The sequence below is a fragment of the Leptonotus elevatus genome, chromosome 5 (genome assembly GCF_054856555.1).
Source record: "Leptonotus elevatus isolate MCC_2025b chromosome 5, RoL_Lele_1.0, whole genome shotgun sequence".
Taxonomy (NCBI): Eukaryota; Metazoa; Chordata; class Actinopteri; order Syngnathiformes; family Syngnathidae; genus Leptonotus; species Leptonotus elevatus.
In genome coordinates this window covers 2,288,034-2,305,477 of record NC_141243.1, presented here as the reverse complement: position 1 = coordinate 2,305,477, position 17,444 = coordinate 2,288,034, and the positions used below count along the sequence as shown (strand labels likewise).

Below are 17,444 nucleotides of genomic sequence, written 5' to 3'. Positions count from 1 at the left end.
AACCTTCCCGAAATATCCCCCGTGGTGTTCCGCTTGTATAATTCGCAGGTGCAGCTCCGACATTTAAGTGTTAAACGGCTTAAAAACAATCGCAAATGTTTACTAAATTAACCAAACAATCACAATAACGTGTATAAAGACTCGCTCGCGTGCGACGGACATCCCGGCCGGCGCTTTTCGGGCTTTAGTCCACTTCCGGGATCGAAGCTTTTTCTTGTCAACAATTCAGTCAGCTGACCACCGGCCTGTCTTCCATTTCCGTTTTAGCTTTTCAAATTAAAATATAATAGGCGATTGGGAATAGAACGGTAAACATAGGCTTTGTTGGGCGTTATTGACAAATTTTTCGATATTTTGATTACTTTAAACCATAAATATATCTTAAGATATAGCGTTAAAATTTTTTTAACTAGTCCTTCTTTCAATCAGCGAGGTGTTTTATTTTTCTAGTTATGACTACAATTTCTGTTGCCAAAGCTCATTCCCGTTTTATTAGATTTTCATTTATTTTCTTTGTAAAATGCGATCTTTATCTCCAAATTGTTTGTCCTTTCATTTGGGACAGTAAACTCAGTTCTGGTTAAGAATTCTTCATGGTGTTACAAAGTTGGCTAACTCGCAAAATGCTAACAAACATAGCGCAAATAGAATTTGTTTATTGAGTTTTTTTAATTTTATTAAATTATTTTTTAGTACTACTTGTGTAAGTGTTGGATGCAGCATAATTCGGCTAGTAATGCCTGCCAAGAGAGTGAGGGACAATGGTGACCTCTGTCAGAAAGTATACATTGTTTTTTGCCAGAGCTGAGCAAAACTGTCGTTACATCGGCCCGTCATTGACAGATGCCCACCTTTTGGCAAGTGCTTTGTGATGCATTTTGGTCAAGTGCTTTATGATGCAAAGCCTCGTAAAAACACGCACGGACTGAGAAGGACCGTCTGTACTGACGGACTTAAACGTGCTTCATTTGGTGCTGAGTCGGTGCATTTTTTCGAGGGTTTATGTCATAAAGCACTCGCCGAAAATGCGGAAGCATCCGTCGACAATAACGGGCCGATGTAACGATAGTTTTAATCAGCTCTGCCCATTACCATCAATCGCTACCAAAATGGGTAGACACGTCTGACATTAAGGGGACACACCAAAAAGTCTCAAGGACCCATGCCGCAAATTGAACAGGAACTCTGCCATTTTGTTTTGAACTGGCCATTCCAGGACTAGTTTTGATGAGGTGATCTTTCAAAGGACTGCATCAGCTTCTTTAGATTGATGTTCTTTCGTTAGGCAATAGGTGGCAGCAGAGGCTAAAGTGGAGCATGACCTGCTGGTCTAGAGTGACACGAGCAAAAGATCATACATTCTCCAACATTATGTCCACACCACAGCACTGGATGTGTTTCTTTTATTCTTTTTCCATATTTCAACCATATTTTAACCATTGTAGTACCTAGGACTAAATGTTCCTACAACTTTAGGTTTCTTTAGGAACCTTTGGGAACCAGTGTGTGTTTGGAGCATGGAACTATTGTCTATATTTAGTTGTGTTTGCAATCAACAAACCCTGCATGTTACTTTTGAGAAGTCCACGAACCTTCGGGCAGCGTTGAACGCATCTTATTATTTATCTTATACTGTGGAATGTCACTCAGTAGCGCGCGGACCTCCGCCAAGGCCTGACAGTCGGCAGACATTAGTGTAAGCCGACCTCGGTGTTAGCGGAACGAGTGAGTGTAGCATGACGAGCAGCTGCGCTAACAGTTGACGGCGGCGCGGCTGTTAGCTTCTGTCGTCTCCAGGCGGAGAAAGTCCAACGTCAACAAAGAGAAAGTCATCGTGTGTTCACGCTTGGAAAATTGTTTTTTTAAATGTTGGGAATTATGGAACTAATACATCATTAAAAAAATGTTTTATTAACTGTACAAGCAAGGTTTTAGGTCATATTTGAAAAATGTTAATGGTCAAACAAGTACAAATAATAAGTTAATCACTGTTATTATGATAACATAAGAAAAAAAAATATATATATATATATATATATATAAAAAATAAAAAAATAAAATAAAAGAGCAATGATGATGACATTTCCGAATGAACAATACTGAGCTCTTAAAAAAAAAAAAAAAAAAAATTATGATAACATAAGAACAATTGAACATTGACACTCACTTGTGCGTGCATATGTGTACCTGTTTGAAAGTGTGTGTGAGCTTGTGTGCAACTGTACGTGTTTGTATGTTCGTGTGTGTACGTGTGATAAATTGTGAGTCTGTGTGCGTGTGCACATGTATATTCATGCATTTGTGTGTGTGTGTGTGTGAGTTCTCTTTACATTTCTCTTGCCAAATAGTGAACTTTTGGATATGCGCCCCAAAAGTTCCCTTGCCAAATAGTGAGCCAGAACCTCATTGCGGCGTTGGGACTCACTCCCCATTCACTTTATAGTGCCCTTCCGAGTGTGAATTAGCCATAGTAGGTTATCCCCTATGATACATTGTACATTACAACAGCAATAACCTCATTAATGCTGCCCCTTGTCGCGGTTTAAAAACGGTTTAAAACGGTTGACTCAATTATAGAGTTGACTACATACAAATCTTCATCTCGACGACGAGCGCGTTCCTCAACAGCCTAAAACCACAAAAGCCGGAGTGCCAGAACGTGAGCGAGGTGGTGAATGTTTTTCGGGAGTGATTGCAGCCAAAGCCGCAAGCGCTGCCGTGCCCAAGACAAGTGTTTTGTGGTTTGGGGGAATTTGAAGTTTCTGTCTGGATGGGAGACACCAAAATTCTTTTTGACAGAGTTGACGTAATGCTACTCTTTACACTGGAAAACACACCTCGGACCACACACACATACAATATCAAGCACGCACACACACACGCACACACGCACACACGCGCGCGCACACACACCAGTAAAAGTGACTGGCGAGGCAGCAAGGGGAGCAAACATGTCCAAAATGTATAAATTGTCTGCAGTGAAATGTTCCTCCAGAGAGACGGACGGACAGCCAAACGTCAGCCCGCCCGTCTGTCTGTCTGTCTGTCTGTCTGTCTGAGTGTTTGATGGGTGGACTTCCTCTCGAGGAAAGGAAGCAGGCGGTGGCGTCTGCGGCGCGCGCGCGCCAAGACTCTTGATGAGTTCTGGACGCCGACCATCTTGTCTGCTTGGCCCGGCAGCAGCGTGTGTGCGTGCGTGTGTTTTTTTGTTTTATCACTCCGTTAAACGTCACATTTCTGCTTTTTTTTTTACGCATCTTCAGGGACCATTTGGAATTTTTACCGCCTTGGAGCGCTAATGAGAAGACCGCGACGTTCCCGCTTCTGCCGCTGCGCGAACTTCACCTGCCCATGAAAGAAAACCCAGACCTCTTAACCTCGTCTTCCCCTTGCCAAATAGTGAGCCTGCACTTAATGTGCGTGTGTGTTTTAGTCAGATTGTGCGAGTGTGTATTCATCTCACATTTGTGTAAGAGCGAGTGTGTGCGTGTTTCTTTGTGTGTCTGTGTTCTTTTTTCATGTGTGTGTTCACGTGTGTGTTTATTTTTTGTGCTCTCAGCCACCATTTTGTGGTTTCGCCTTCCCCTGCTGCACCTAAATTGTTCCAGCAGCTGAACACAAAATGTCCGCCCAGCATCCCTTCCTTGTTCGGTGTTCCTGCCTCACTTCCATCCGTTCATCTCCTTCAGCTTGCTGATGCTGGTGCCTTTGACAGGCGTGGAGGGCGTCGGGGAGAAGACGGGTAACGCGGGGGTCTTCTCGGACGCGGCGAGGGCGTTCAAAAGCGAGCGGCATGCCGACATCTTCTTTTTCTCCTTCTGCGCCGTGTCTTTTTTTCCTGCCGTTTCTTTCTTCTCCGGCGTGTTTTTCTTCTCCTTGTAGGAGGCCGGCGACATGCTCTGTGAACGTGAGCCGAAACGGTGAGTAAAGTTCATTGAAGGGAGGAGGAATCGGAGGGGGAGGTGATGGAGAGAGGAGACATCGGGAAAGAGGAGGGAGGCCAAGAGCAAGTGCAGTAGTTAAAGAAAGAAGAGGAAAAGGATGAGGAGTAATTGAAGGAGGATAAAGAGATGGAGGAGGAGGTGGCCATGGAGAGCAGAAGGTGAGGTGGGAGAGGAGACAGGTGAAGAGGAAGTGCAGGAGTTAAGGAAGAGATGGAAGTGAGGATGACGAGGAGGCCAAAGAGGAGTCGAAAAGGAGGATGATTCAGAGGAGCAGATGTAACAGAGGATCACGTGGAAACAGGAGCAAGAATGTTGAGGAAGGAGAGGAGGGGATATGTAGTGGAGGAGAAGGAAACGGAAGGTTAAGGAGGGAGATGAAGTGGACACGATGAGGAGGAAGAGGAGGAAGATGAGGGTGGGTTAGAGAAAACGTCCAGTTGGAAGAGGTGAGGAGGAGAAGTGAGGAGGAAGGGGAGAGTGGAAAGGTGAAGGGAAGTGAAGGAGTTGAGGAAGAAGGGAAGGGAGTGGAAGAGGAGGAAACGGAGGAGAAGGAAGAGGAAACAGGAGTGAGATGGAAGGTGAAGGGGTGAGGATGAAGAGGAGAAAGTGGAAGAGGTGAGGATAAGGAGGAGGAGGGACCCAGGAGGAAGCCGGGAGGAGTAAGTTTGGATGAAGTAAGAGTTGAGGAGGTGAAGAAAAGGTACAGGAGTTGAGGAGGAAGTGTGGGGGGGAGATGAGCGGTGACGATGAAGAGGCGTAAGTAAGAACGAAAAAGGAGGAAAAAAAAGAAGAGAGGAGAACAGATGGAGGTGAAGATGAATTGCAGGAGGAGCTGAGCGCGCTGCACATAAAAAGGTTGTCACGTACGCAGCAGCATAGCGCCCAGCAGCCGAGCTTGGCGGCGTTGAGGCCCGAGCCGGCGTAGCGGTTCTTCTTGGGCAGCAGCAGGACAAAGGACACGGACAGTGACAGGTGGTAAAAGCTGTGCACGTAGGCGTAGTCCCACTCCTAACACACACACACACACACACACACACAGACACACACACACACACACACACACACACAGGGGTTATAGTACCCAAACGCGTGTTGATGGGCAGACACGAGACGTCCGGCGGCTCGCTGATGGCGAACCTCAAAGTAGAAGCGCAGCATGAGGGCCAAAGCGCCGAAACAGCAGCCGGGTCCGACCTGCTGGGTGTAAACGCGCTTGTCGGGGTACACCGCACGGAGCTCCTTCATCTTCTGAAGCTGACAGGATCAAAAGGAGGGTGATGCGGGGGGGGTGAGGATGTAGTGAATGTGAAGACAAAAAGCGGCCAGGAGGTGAGGAAGGGGAGGAGGCGAGGAGCAATTTGGAGAAAGGAGGTGAGAGAGAAGAGGAAGGAGGGGCGATGAAAAGTGGGAGGAAGAACAAAGAGGTGAAGTTGATGTAAGACGGACGAGGTGAGGTTGAAGTGGAAGAGGAGGTGAAAAGGAAGAGGAGGGGTTGAGGAGGAATTGGCGGAGGATGAGAAATCAAGTATGATCAGGGGAGAGGAGGAGAGGGGCAACGGGGTGATGAATAAAAGGAAGGAGAGAATGTGAGGATAAAATGGAGGAGGCGAGGATGAGTTGGAAGAGGACAAGGAGGTTGGTATGAAGAGGTGGGAGGAGGATGAGGAGGCAAAGGGTGAGAAAGAGGAGGTCGTGGCAAGGTGACAATGAAAAGGAGAAGAGTGAGTGAGGGAGGAGGAGGAGGAGGAGGAGGAAGAGAAGGGGTTAAGCGGAAATGGACAGGTGATGATTAAGTAAAGGAGAAGGTGAAGATGAAGTGCAGGAGATGGAGAGGAAAAAAATGGATGAGAGAGGAGGTGAAGGTCAAATGGAGGAGGACGAGGAGAGGGCGAGGATGGAACGGATGAGGATGGTGAGGAGGAAGTGGAAGGTGAAGTGGAGGGAGAAGAATAAGATGGTGAAGTAGAAGGAAATGGGGAGGAGGAAGAGGAGGGTGAAAATCAGGAGGTGCAGATGAAAAGGAGGAGATGTGAGGAGGACGAAGAGAAGAAGGTGGAGTGGGGAGGATTAGGACAGAAAGGATTGAGTGATGAAGGTGAAGATGAAGTGGAGGAGCAGGTGCGTCATAAGGATGGGAGTGGATGAAGGTGAAGAGAAGGAGGGAGACAAAGTGTGGATTCACCTTATACTGGTTCTGTTGGTTCTACTGGTCGGGTTGTGGTAACGGGACTCACCCATTTGACGGTGATGATGAAGACGGCCGATCCGATGGGACCCGAGTAGATCCCGTATCCCCAGCGGTCCTGGTAGATCCGCACTGCGATGCTCAGGACTCCAAACATGGTCAGGCTGGAACGCTGGGGCTCCTCGAAGTCGCCCAGAGCTGAGCGCACAAAACAAAGTCCACGTAGCAGTACCCCCTGCAAGTCTGCTGAGAAGTCCACTTAGAAGTTCGCCGGCAACTGAACTGAACTGAAAGTCTACTTGCAAATCTATAAAGAAGTCCACTTCAAATGTCTTCGGCTTACTTACAAGTCTACGGGGATCTACGTACAAGTCTACTGAAAAGTCTGCTCCTCCTAAGACATACTCTTACAGGTCTTACTTAAAAGTCCAATGACAAGTCTTCTGAGAACCGCCAACAAGTCTACTTAGGAGTCCACTTCAAAGTCCACAGGTCTACTTTTGCAGCCTACCTCTGAAATCTACAAAGAAGTCCGCATAGAATCCCACCTTCGTGTATAATGTTAAGTTATTAACATTGTTTTTCAGTTTCAATTTATATTTTAGCCGTTTTGGATTTAGTTATAGCAGTATGGCTCAATGAATAGAATTGTATTTTTTATCTGTGTTACTTTCATGAGAGAAAGGGCAACGGGTTTATTCCATTTGCTATCTAAAAGGGAGTTTTAGTCTGGGGCCGGTCTCTGCCGGTCGGAAGAAGGGAGTCACAGGCTTATTATTATTGTTTTTCTCTAATCTGATTTATACCCATGGGAACAGATTCTCTTGTATTCACTGAGTTGTAATCAAATGTACTGTGGGCTGATGGGTGGAGACTTTTCGTATTCACCGACTTTTCAATAAATAATGATGTGCCGGAGAGCCTGACACACAATCTGATGGAACACGGCTTCAGTGTCGTCAGCTTTTGTCATCAGAAGCTTCTGATAATTATTTACCTTTGCAAAGGGACTTCTTCACCAGGATCTCACCATTCAGTTAATTGAACACGCAAAGAGTACAATACTTAATATTGTCTACTCTAACAATACTTACAAGTAAGCCGAGAACCACGTACAAGTCTCCAAAGTACCCTTTCCAAATCTCCCGAGAGCCACTTACAAGTCTAGAAGACTAATTACAAGTCGACTTAGAAAACCTTTTTAAATTCCGCTTGCAAGTCAAATCTTAGAAGTCGACCTACAAGTCACTACCTATTCAACTGATAAGTCTTCTAACAAGTGTACTTAGAATTGGACTTCTTAGTGTATTGTATTTCTAAGTCGACCCACAACCACTGAACTCAACCTAAAAAAGTACCTTGTGAAGTCTATTTACAAGTCTACTAACATATTTTACTCAGAAGTCTGTCCCCAAAAAGTACCCGTAAGGAGTCCACCTACAAATCCCACTTACAAGTCTATTCACAAGTCTTCTTAGAAGTCCAAACAAATCCACACAAGTCCACTTGGACGTCGAATCTCCTAAAAGTCCACTTCCGAGTCTACTCAATTTTCCCGTCCCCATGTTTGGAAATGAAAACATGATTTTTTAATGCCACACAAATTGCGGCCCAACTGAGTTCAAAAAGTCACACGGGTCTTTTAATAGACTCATCCAATCAGCTGTTGGACCTGCTGGCGCGTATGTGTGTGCAGCACGTGTTATCAGCAGCTGGTTAAGTGTGTGATCCGGCAAGTGTTTTAATTTTGGTCGTCATCAATTTATAGTTCCACCCCACGTTAGCTTAAACCTTTGTAATGTCATTTACAAATCGCATCCAATCACACGTCGGCTAGCATTGCGGTGGGACTCACCGATGAGCGTCACCCACATGGACAGCGCCGTGCCGTACACGCTAAAGTACTCGAGGATGTCGTACTTCATGAAGCAGAGGATGGTCAAGCCCGGCCCGTCGCAGGCGTGGTAGATCTTCACACGTCAGGAAACAAAAATGGAGTCGCCCGGTCAGATCCGTTGGGAATTGCAGCCATCAATTGTGGCCACAATATGTGCACAAAATAGGTATAAAAATAATATAATTGTGCACGGAATACTAATTTATAGGCCACGTTTACTGATTTGTGTCCACAAAATAGAACATTGGTACACGAATGCCACACATTCGTTTTGTGTACATACAATGTAGCATTTTATTTTTTAGTATAGTATTTTTTTCCAATGTAAACAAATGAGCATTTTGTGCGTACGTAATACTTATTTCGTAGCCACAAAAGAGTAATTCATGACAAAAAATTTGTATTTTTTGCGTACCTTAAACCTATTTTGTGGCCAGAAAAAAATCTTTCATGGTGACAAATTTGCATGTTGTGTGCACGTTCTACTTATTTTGTAGGCCAAAATTGGTATTTTGTGACCACAAATGAATTTTTTGTGACCACAAATTAGTATTTTTTGCCCACGTTATAGCTATTCTGTAGCCACAAATCCATATTTTCTCTTGATGAATTAATAATATTTCATGGCCACAAATTAGTATTTTGTGCATATCTTTAACCTATTTTGTGGACACACATTTGAATGTTATATGCAGTATTTTGTCATCACAAATCAATTTTTTTTTGGCTACAATTAGTACGGTACTTGATGCACATAACACCTATTTTGTGCCCCCCCCCCCCCACACACACACAAATTAGTATTTTGTGGCCACAAAAGGAAAATAATTAGTGATCTCAAATTAATATTCATACACAGTAAATTCTGTAAAGTACATTTGACTCTATTTAGAGCGAGACCAAATACACTCAATTTAAGAGTAACATTTACATTTGGAAGAGAGTAAAATAAAGAATTGGGAGAAAAAAAAGTCACTCAAGGGTTGAGGAACAAGACAGCCAATCTGCTCCCTGAGCCACGCAGCTCCTGCTGTGTGTTCGAATATCGCTCGTGTCAGCTGGAATCTTCCCAACTCTAGAGTGGGACCAAATTATATAGACCAAAACATCGTTTTTTTGGCCTCTTGGAGATAAGCAAGGTGATAGTGTGGCAGTTTCCCAAACTGAAGATTGTGAGTTCATTCCTCAACCCTTGAGTGACTTATATATTTTTTGTAAATATTATCCTACTCTAAAATTGAACTATATGGTCCCACTCTAAATAGAGTCAAATTTACTGTAAATAGAGTCAAATTTACTCTAAATAGAGTCAAATTTACTCTCAACGGAGTAACATCTACTCTACAGAATTTACTGTGTACAGACGTTATGCCTATTTTGTGGCCCCCCAAGTAAATATATTTTGTGTGCACGTTATCCAGCATCTATATTAGGCCGCAATCCAAAGCAAAGATGGACACAACGAAGAAAGTAATCCAATGTGAGGACGACGTCTCACCGCGCTGAAGAACATAGTGAAGAAGTAGACCATGGCCTCCATGTGGAATCCTCGCTTGGCGGCCACGCTGGCGGCCGGCAGGAAGGCCACGCTGCTGACAGTGGGCAGCAGCATCTTGGCGATGTAAGCCCCCATCTTGGTTAAGAAGATGGAAATGCCCGTTGCTCCGCAAGATCCCGGGAGAAAGTGTTCGGGAGCAGTGAAGGAAGTGAGCCGTCCAGCTGTCCCCCCGTGGAGCTTCAACACCTCAAATGTCCGCGGGGGCGTGTGCGCGGAGTGCGCGGAGTGCGCGGAGTGCGAGAAGTGCTCACGTGCGCAGTCAACCGCGGCGCAGCTGTTTGCGCAGCAGCCGTGCATCATGGGACGCCAGCCAAACATTTGCTGCTACATTTGTTAGCGTCGGTGCTAACATTGACATTGACATATATATATATATATATATCCATCCATCCATCCATTTTCTGTACCGCTTGTCCTCACAAGGGTCGCGGGGGTTGCTGGAGCCTATCCCAGCTGGCTTCGGGCAGTAGGCGGGGTTACACCCTGAACTGGTTGCCAGCCAATCGCAGGGCACACAGAGACGAACAACCATACTCACAATCGCACCTATGGACAATTTGGAGTGTCCAATTCACCTGCCATGCATGTTTTTGGAATGTGGGAGGAAACCGGAGTACCCGGAGAAAACCCATTTATTTATAAAAAAATAAAAATAGAATAAAAAAATTATATATATATATATATAATTTTTTTATTTTATTTTTTTTATTTTATGTTTTTGGAATGTGGGAGGAAACCGGAGTACCCGGAGAAAACCCATTTATTTATAAAAAAATAAAAATAAAATAAAAAAATTATATATATATATATATATAATTTTTTTAATTTTATTTTTTTTATTTTATGTTTTTGGAATGTGGGAGGAAACCGGAGTACCCGGAGAAAACCCATTTATTTATAAAAAAATAAAAATAAAATAAAAAAATTATATATATATATATATATATATATATATAATTTTTTTATTTTATTTTATTTTTATTTTTTTTGCATGGCAGGTGAATTGGACACTCCAAATTGTCCATAGGTGCGATTGTGAGTATGGTTGTTCGTCTCTGCGTGCCCTGCGATTGGCTGGCAACCAGTTCAGGGTGTAACCCCGCCTACTGCCCGAAGCCAGCTGGGATAGGCTCCAGCAACCCCCGCGACCCTTGTGAGGACAAGCGGTACAGAAAATGGATGGATGGATGGATGGATTTATTTTTTTAAGTTTATGTACTACATTTAAGTATTTCATTAACAATGCAAGTAAGACTACAGTGAAAAATGCGTGAACAGAAAAAAATATTTATTTTCGCTGAACATGTTTATTTATATCAGAGAAGGTGCAGGTGGTAAACTGGAACAAAACCAACAGTTATTTCTTCATGCTTCTGCCAATTGTCCACATGATTGTTGATTTGTTTTCTTTTTTTTTTAGTAAAGATGTCAAACTCGATGGCGTGGAAGAATCCATCAAAAAACGAATGCGCGGACGTGTATCTTGATTCCAGGATGTTTAACGGCCTCTTTTCCTCCCGGCGGCCAACGCGCGTCCCTGGAAAAAAGCGTCTGGGTCTGCGTCGTCCGTCTTTTCGCCGTGCGTCCCGCTGACAGACAGACAGATGAACGGCCGCGATGATGATGATGAATGACGGCGTGTTGATCCGTGGAAGCTTTATGGTCGCGCCGGGATGTTTTACGTCAAGCGGGACGAGACGGGCGGGACGCTGGGCCAAATGTCTCCAGACTTCGACACAGACCTTTTTTTTTTTTTTATCCGTCACTTTCTGCGCGGGGGCAGATTTATTGCAGACGCCTTGGAAAAAAAAAAAAAAAAAAAAAAAACTTCTGTTCCATCCAGTGAAGCAAACACACTCCCTGGACACGTCATTAGAACACCTGGACACTCCATGCGGCTGCTCTCGGGTACGGTTCGAATACTGAAGCCGAATAAGATCACGGCAGTTTCTATGAGAGGTTCCACCAGAGGTTTTACTTCTCTATAGGTTGCTCTGTAGGTGCCATTATATATAGCTGGGTCTGCCATAAGTTTAATAAGAAGTTCCAATATATGATTTATTTAAGGTTCTTTACAGGTTCTCCTATAGGTTCCATTATAAGTTCTGACGGAGCGTATTTTAGCAAAATGAAGATGATTCCAGCATTAATTTCATTGTGCTTTTGCTCATTTTGAAGATTTTGACATTTTCACCTGAAGTGTACAATCGGGCTGAAAATGCATTTAAAGCAATAAAAAGTTCATTTTGGCTCTCACACCTTAACTAAATGTTGTAGACTCAAACTTTTTGCTTTCATTTGTGTATTTTAGCAACTTGAAGATGATTCAAGCATTAATTTCATTGTGCTTTTTTTTGCTCATTTTGAAGATTTTGACATTTTCACCTGAAGTGTACAATCAGGGGCTGAAAACGCGTTTAAAGCAATAAAAATGTCATTTTGGCTCTCACACCTTAAAAAAAAAAAAAAAAAAAAAGTTCTGACGGAGGTTTCATAGCAGGTTGTATCAGAGGTTCCACCAGAGACTTTATTATAGGTTCTGTATAGGATCTCTCATAGGTTCTCTCGTGGGTTCCATTGTAAGTCCTATCTGGTTTTATTAGAGGTTCTTAGTAGGTTATCGCATTGGGTCCATTATAGGTTCTACCTAAGATTTCAAAGAAGGTTGTATCGAAAGTTCTATGAGAAGTTCCACCAGTTTTTATGAGATATTTTTCTCTAGGTTACATTTTAAGTTCCACTCGAGCTTTTACAGAAGGTTCTATGAGAGGATCCACTTGAGGTTTCATAGAAATTCTTCCATAGGTTCCATTAAAAGTTCTGCCAGAGGTTCGATTGGAAGTTTTAAAAAATGGTGGGTGTCGCAGGTTCTACCATAGATTCTCCTTGAGATTCCACCAAAGGTTTAATTTGAGGTTCTTCTTTAGGTTCAACCACAGGTTCTCTTTTGAGGTTCTATTAGAGATTCTATTTGCGTTTTTGTGTGTGTGTTGTGTGTTGTGTGTGCATGTGTGTCATTTGTGACTGTGTTAATGTTGTGTTTCTTTGTGTGTATGTGCCCCGTGTTGTGTTTGAGTTTATTGTGTACATGTAGAAGTGTGTGTGTGTGTGTGTGCGTGTGTAGGTTATTTTCTGCATGCATTTGTTCCCATGACAGTGGCAGTTGTCGTCCTCCCTCAGTTTCACACCTGCTTGAACATTCTTTTGGAAAATGAGCACGTCCTCCCTCAAACTTCAGACCTTCACTTGGCATCTTCCTTCCCACGTCACAGTGTTTCCTTGTCATGTCACCGGCTGCACACGCCCGACGCTCGCCCGACGCTCGCCCGACGCTCGCCACTGAATGGGGACACACAACACATACTTGGAAGTCACAACAACATTGTAAGTACATAATGTGTGTGTGTGTGTGGGTGTGTGTGTGTGTGTGTGTGAGGGTGTGTGTGTGTGTGTGTGTGTGTGAGTGTGTGTGTGTGAGTGTGTGTGTGTGTGTGTGTGAGGGTGTGTGTGTGTGTGTGTGTGTGTGTGTGTGTGTGTGTGTGTGTGTGTGTGTGTGTGTGTGTGTGTGTGTGTGTGTGTGTGTGTGTGTGTGTGAAAGAGCGAAAGGCGCATACAGGTGGTTAATTACTTTAACGAGCACGCACACACACGCACACGCGCGCGCGCGCACACACACACACACAGAGGTTCTTCTATAGGTTCTTCTGCACATTCAGTTCCACTACAATTTTACATCAGAGGTTCTAAATAATATTTGAGGTTCTTTCTACTGAAGTTTCCATCTGAAGTTCAACCAGGTTTTTTTTTTTGTGTGTGTTATTATTATTTTTTATAGCAGGGTCAGTTATACTAAAGGTTTCACACTGTAGGTCTCATTAGTGGGTTCGACTAGAGGTTATTTAGTTGCACTCAAAATCCGACGTTCTGGCAGATATTTTAGTCGCGGTTCTTTCATGTGTTCAATTGCATGTTTCATTATAGATTGTTTCATGGATTCCATTAGAACTTCTTCTGAAGTTGATATTGATGGTGCTATCATATGTTCCGTTAGATGTTCTAGGAGATATTTTTATTATTTTTCAATTGAGCTTCCGCAGGTCAAGGTTCTACCAGATGGTTTTATTTGAGGTTTTGTAACATCTTTATATTAGAGGTTATTTCGTAGGTTCCATTCGAGATTTTTCCAGAGCTATCATTTGAGGTTTTATTCGAAGCGCTGCCATCGGTGCCATTTGATGTTTCATCAGACATTTTCTTCGAGATTCTTTCATAGGTTATAATCGATGTTCCGTTCGAGGTTTCCAATGTTCCCTCGCTATAACGCGGCTCACTCTTCGTGGTCTCGCTGTTTCGTGGATTTTTTAAAGTGCAATTTTGCATGCATTTTTTTTACATCCATCCATCCATTTTCTGTACCGCTTGTCCTCACAAGGGTCGCGGGGGTTGCTGGAGCCTATCCCAGCTGGCTTCGGGCAGTAGGCGGGGCACACCCTGAACTGGTTGCCAGCCAATCGCAGGGCAATTTTTTTTTTACAGTAATGTTTAAATTGCATAACATTGATGAAGGTTTGAACATTGAAAATGTTTAAACAAGAGAGACATGTGAGAAAATGTAAATCCCTCGATGAGAAAAAGTGTATAAACCGTGTGGTGAGGGGTTTTAGAGCCTTAAAACATTTTTTTTTTTTTTTTTTAAGAGCTCAGTATTGTTCATTCGGAAATGTCATCATCATTGCTCTTTTATTTATTTATTTTTTTTTTTTATTTTTTTTTTTGTGTGTGTGTGTGTGTGGGTGGGCCTTAAAACATTTATAATAAATGTAAAACATAAAGCTAGCTACTTCGTGGATTTCATTTATTGCGGCTATTTTTTGGAACCGAACCCCAGAGGAAAACGAGGGAACACGGTTACATGCTCTATGTGTACATTTTAGGTTCAATTAGATTTGCCGCCAAACATTTTATTATCTGTTATTCTTGAGGTTCTACTGTAGAGGCCATCAGATGTTCTTTCATTTTCTTGGAGTTGCTGTCATAGGTTCTACTGTAAATTTAATTGTAAATTTTTCCAGTTATATGAGAGGTTCCGTAAAGCATTTTATAGATGTTATTTGATAGGCTGTCCCATCGGTTCCTTTAGAAGCTCGACAAGATCCAGTTCCAATTGAGGTTCCACATTAGATGTTCCACCAACCATTGTATGGACGGTTGTAATTTGTTTCGTCAGGGTTCGATCTATCTATCACACATTCTACTAGAGGTTCATTTAAACAAGTTCTACAAAATATTCTACGACAAGTTCATTTAGAAGTTATGCTGTTAGGTTCTATTTTGCATTCTCAAAGTGTCACGTAAATCATGCTGAGAACACGAACGTAGAAAAAACGTCATCAAATGGAAAGAGCGGTACCCCCAACCCCCCTCAATCTCGGGCGAACCCTCTCTTCTTGAAGTAAGGCGCCAAAGGGGGGTCGGGAGGTTCTGGAATGTGAAAGTGGGGAGAACAGACAGCTTGTAAAAAGTCATTCTTTTTTTTTTAGCATTTTAGCTTTAGCGCGCTGTGGAGCGTCGTCTTTTGGGGGAGAAGCGCGAGCCGCCGACCGGGGCCCCACGTTTTAAGGAGGAGCCGGCCCGTCACCCGTCACGCTAATATTCTGTTCTGGCAAAGAAATGAAAAGAAGTGCTCACGTCTGCGAGGAGGCGCTGAAATGTGAGCAGACTCCTCTCGTCACCTCCGGACCAGGCAGTCTAAACACGCTGTGGGAACGGAACGTGGTGCAGACTTCCTGGACGCATCTGAGAAAACATTGAGCTTCCTCCTCATTCCCCGACACACAGCAGACACCTTTCAACCCCCATCGGGCCTTCTTCCCACAACAGGTCCCCCAATGCTTCGGAGTGAGCTCGGTTCTCCTGCAGAACTTCTAGCAACGCTTGTGTTATGTGTTAAATCATCAAATCTGCTTGGATTTCACCTTCCTTGGTTTTCCTTTGGTCCCCTCGGGTCTCCTGACGGCGGTGTTCGGTTTAGGTGAACGGTATGAGATTTTTTCTAATAGGTTTTTTGGGTGAGCTAACAAATACACGCACGCACGCACGCACGCACGCATGCACGCACATACACATACTCACCCACACACAAAAAAAAATATATATAATAATAATAATAATAATAATAATTTAAAAAAAAAATAATAATAATAAAAAATAAAGAGCAATGATGATGACATTTCCGAATGAACAATACTGAGCTCTTTATAGAAAAAGAAAAAAAAAAAAAAAAAGGAAAAAAAATCATAAAATCTGGAAGAAGTCATTTTTTTGTTCAAGCAAGATTATCTAAAAGCGATTTGACAAGTTTTCTTTCTGCGCTTCTGAAAGAAGTTCGATGAGCACTCCTTTAAAAACGGTCTAGTATTGTATAATGTTTTAGTCGAGACTTCAGAAGAAGCTTTACCAGCAGTTCTGTATGATGTAATCATAATAATAATAATAATGCATCTGATTTATATCGGGATTTTCTACCGAGACGCTTCACAGTGGTTGCATTATTGAAGCGCTCCCACATTCACACTATGGCGGCGTTAAGCTACTTTAAGTAGCCACAGCTGACGGAAGCGTGGCTGCCAGTGTGTGCCTACGTCCCCTCCGACCACCGCCAAAACATTTGCGCCTTCCCATACGCCAGCGCGATTAGCCTTGCCCAAGGACACAACGGCACATGAATGACCGTCTCCTCACCCTGAGCCACGGTCGCCACATGTTCTCGGAGAGGTTCTGGAAAAAAAAAGTTCTACCAACTGTCGATAAGACAGGTTAGAGTTTCGAGAAGAAGTGCCAGCATTTCTTTAAAATGTTGTAGGTCAACCAGCAGTAATATGAAATGTTCTAGTTGTATCATAGTTTTGAAAAAAAAAAAAAGGTTATTCTATCAGAAGTCCTGGCAGAGGTTCTAGAGTTTCTGGTTGTGCTAGACTTTTTTTTAATGCTCTATTAAAGGTTTTAGAAGATGTGGTGTTTTTTTTTTTTCCAGATGAGCGCTTTGCAACCGCTGCACCTGTAAAAAAAAAAAAAAAAAATTTCAATTAGCTGATCTGTCTAAGATGATCTGTCAGTTGTTCAGTCCAAAGATGGTCTAGTGCAGGTTCTGTCAAATGTTTTAGCATATGTTCTGTAAGATGTTCCGCAAGAGGTTGTTGCATAGTTTCCAGAAAAACTTCTGGAAGATTTTTTTTGTCAGTACGCGCATATTTCAACATTCTAGTTTCCCACGCTCCCGACTGAGGCCTTGACTGGGACATCTGAGTGTTTGTGTTGTTTTGTGTTTCTGCGGTTCTCTTTCTAAATGCCATCGCCGCCGCACACTCTTTGGCAACCTTCACGGCGTGCCAATAAACAAAACCACTTTTCAAATGTGCAACCGTGACTTTTTGTGTTAGGACACGACGGTGGCGTTCTGATGTAATGGCGGTGGCGCGATGACGGCGTCGCTTTGGCGTTCTGTTGGCCTTCTGCTCGCGTGTTAGTGGCATGACGGTGACATTGCAGCGGCATCGCGGTGGTATGCGGGTGGCATGTAGGTAAAAATGATTCTGGTATTCTGGTTGCCATCTTGAGGGGTGAGTAAGTAAGGGACGTTCAGCCGATGTGATGGTGGCAAGGTCATTGTGTTTTTGTGGCATAGCAGGGACATGATGGTGGCATTCTAATAGCATATTTGTGGCATTTTCAAGCATGTTAGTGACATCCGGTAGCAATTTAATGGCATTCTTTTTTTCTTTTTTTTTCTTTTTTTTTCTTCTTTTTCTCTTTAAGAGCTCAGTATTGTTCATTCGGAAATGTCATCATCATTGCTCTTTA

General features: G+C 43.2%; 1 protein-coding gene across 3 annotated transcripts; it reads right to left on the bottom strand.

The window, feature by feature from the left end:
* Window positions 1-2,857: 2,857 nt before the first annotated feature.
* mymk (myomaker, myoblast fusion factor) lies at window positions 2,858-9,740 on the bottom strand. Of its 3 annotated transcripts, none has more exons than XM_086075360.1 (7): window positions 9,525-9,740; window positions 7,985-8,099; window positions 6,179-6,327; window positions 5,082-5,198; window positions 4,812-4,952; window positions 3,825-3,899; window positions 2,858-3,758 (listed from the first exon to the last, which is right to left on the bottom strand). In XM_086075360.1, exons 1-7 carry the CDS (start codon window positions 9,657-9,659, stop codon window positions 3,663-3,665), a joined length of 828 nt encoding a protein of 275 aa, XP_085931486.1. In that variant the 5' UTR covers window positions 9,660-9,740; the 3' UTR covers window positions 2,858-3,662. The 3 variants fall into 3 exon arrangements, with proteins under 3 accessions (XP_085931486.1, XP_085931487.1, XP_085931485.1); XM_086075361.1 differs by having other exon boundaries at window positions 3,843-3,899; XM_086075359.1 differs by having other exon boundaries at window positions 2,858-3,899.
* Window positions 9,741-17,444: the final 7,704 nt, after the last annotated feature.

Bases quoted from the DNA above. Each gene is read 5' to 3' on its own strand.
- mymk (XM_086075359.1), bottom strand. From the start codon at position 9,659: ATGGGGGCTTACATCGCCAAGATGCTGCTGCCCACTGTCAGCAGCGTG. The intron at 5,199-6,178 runs GTGAGTCCCGTT...TGATCCTGTCAG, and splicing joins TCATCATCACCGTCAAATGG to CTTCAGAAGATGAAGGAGCT. The intron at 4,953-5,081 runs GTTCGCCATCAG...TGTGTGTGTTAG, and splicing joins TGCTGCGCTTCTACTTTGAG to GAGTGGGACTACGCCTACGT.